This window comes from Alternaria metachromatica, assembly GCF_023757995.1.
Source record: "Alternaria metachromatica strain BMP 0045 chromosome Unknown scaffold_14, whole genome shotgun sequence".
In the NCBI taxonomy this organism is placed as follows: Eukaryota; Fungi; Ascomycota; class Dothideomycetes; order Pleosporales; family Pleosporaceae; genus Alternaria; species Alternaria metachromatica.
In genome coordinates, this window is record NW_026055505.1 from 234,997 (window position 1) to 236,468 (window position 1,472).

The window sequence follows — 1,472 nt, forward strand, 5'->3', positions numbered from 1 at the left end:
GTGAAGAACGTGCCTGTGCTCCCCGACTTCATATGCAAAGGAAACAATTGTTTGCCGACAGGCGTTTGTGGGCGCCGATACAAAAAAGGCTCGGCCGGCCATGTGATGGTAAAAGCTCGCTTCATCCGGGAACGCCGCATCCGACTCCGTAAATGACGATGAGAACCGGGTTCAGGCCGTTCGAAAAGGGGTGGGTGCGTATGTATACATTTTGGGCACCCGTCATCCAAGGTTGCGCCAAATGAGTGCAGCAAAAGGAAGACAAAGGGGGAGCGCGCAGAAGTGCTAGCGACAAACGGGTGTATGCCGTCTATGCCTTGACTGCGCCGCCCTCCTCGACGTTCTCGTTGTTCTCAAAGTCTGACGCGGAGGTCTCGCGGTTCAGGCTTGTCTCGCGGTGCAGGAAAGTGTGTTCCTTGACGGGGCTGCCTGCCAACTCGCCTTGGCCGTTGGCGGTGACGCTGTCTCGGTGGCCGTTGCCATTGCCGTTGCCGTTCTGGCCGGTGGGCGTGGGCGGGGCGATGTGTGGGATCTTTTCGGGGTTGGGGTGCTCGCGGCCGACTTGGGTGACGCCGACGTCACCAGCTTTGCCGGCCTTGGAGAGGGCGTAGTCGCCGCTGTCGAAGTACTTGCGCTCCTGCGGCCATGGTTAGCAGGGCTCTGAATGTTTCGCAGGCTCTCATACCTTCAGCTTGTTCTGGAGCAAGTCCTTCTTGTTGGGCAGCTTGCCGTAGAGACGGAAGAGCTTGGCCTCCTGCTCCGACATTTTCTAAATTGCTGTTAGCTGGACACATTCCTAGAGGGCGCGCATGGCTTCTGTGCGGCTATGACGTACGCTGACATCGACCTTGTTCTGCTGGTGCGGGTTCATGGTTGCGGTGGTGGTGATTGTGGTGTTGCGGATCGCAGGTGACGTTCGTCAGAGGGGCAGCTGCTCGCGAAATGCAGAGTGTCTGGCGTGTGGATTCTTTGTTGTAATGTCGACGCAGAAAAGGGTCAAGGGTCGCAATTTGTTTAAAAGTTGCTGTCGTTGGCTCGCGCTGACCACTTTGGGCGAGTACCGTTACCCGTTATGTGACAGGGACAGGGTGAATAGATGTGATTGATCCGGCTTCCAGCGCTGACGATTGGGTGCCGACAAAGCTCGGGCGTGTGTCTTTGCTGCTGCCTGACAACACAACAACGTCGACGTGTTATGACTCGCTTGGCTTGTGGTTCTGGTGCTGTTGAAGCGACGATGTTTGGGTGGGAGTGGGAGGAGTGCCCCTCTATCCAGCTCGACTATGCGATAAGCCTGGATCGCCCGAGGTTCCAGCTGCTCGGAATGCTGCACGAGGTCAATCGAGCAACAAGACAAAAAACAAAAGTGGTGATGCTGAGAGTTGCGGAAGGTCCAGTGCGCTCAGTAGAGGCAGGATGTGAATAGTTTGGGTGATGTAATAGACTTGGGTGTTGCTGTCTCTTCAATTGCT

General features: G+C 56.2%; 1 protein-coding gene across 1 annotated transcript; it reads right to left on the reverse strand.

The window, feature by feature from the left end:
• Positions 1-310: 310 nt before the first annotated feature.
• Positions 311-871, reverse strand: J4E83_006412 (uncharacterized protein; the record flags this gene model as incomplete). The annotated part of the gene is made up of 3 exons (XM_049333325.1): positions 311-637; positions 686-769; positions 836-871. The coding sequence occupies 3 exons, from the start codon at positions 869-871 to the stop codon at positions 311-313; spliced, it is 447 nt and encodes a 148-aa protein (XP_049187501.1).
• Positions 872-1,472: the final 601 nt, after the last annotated feature.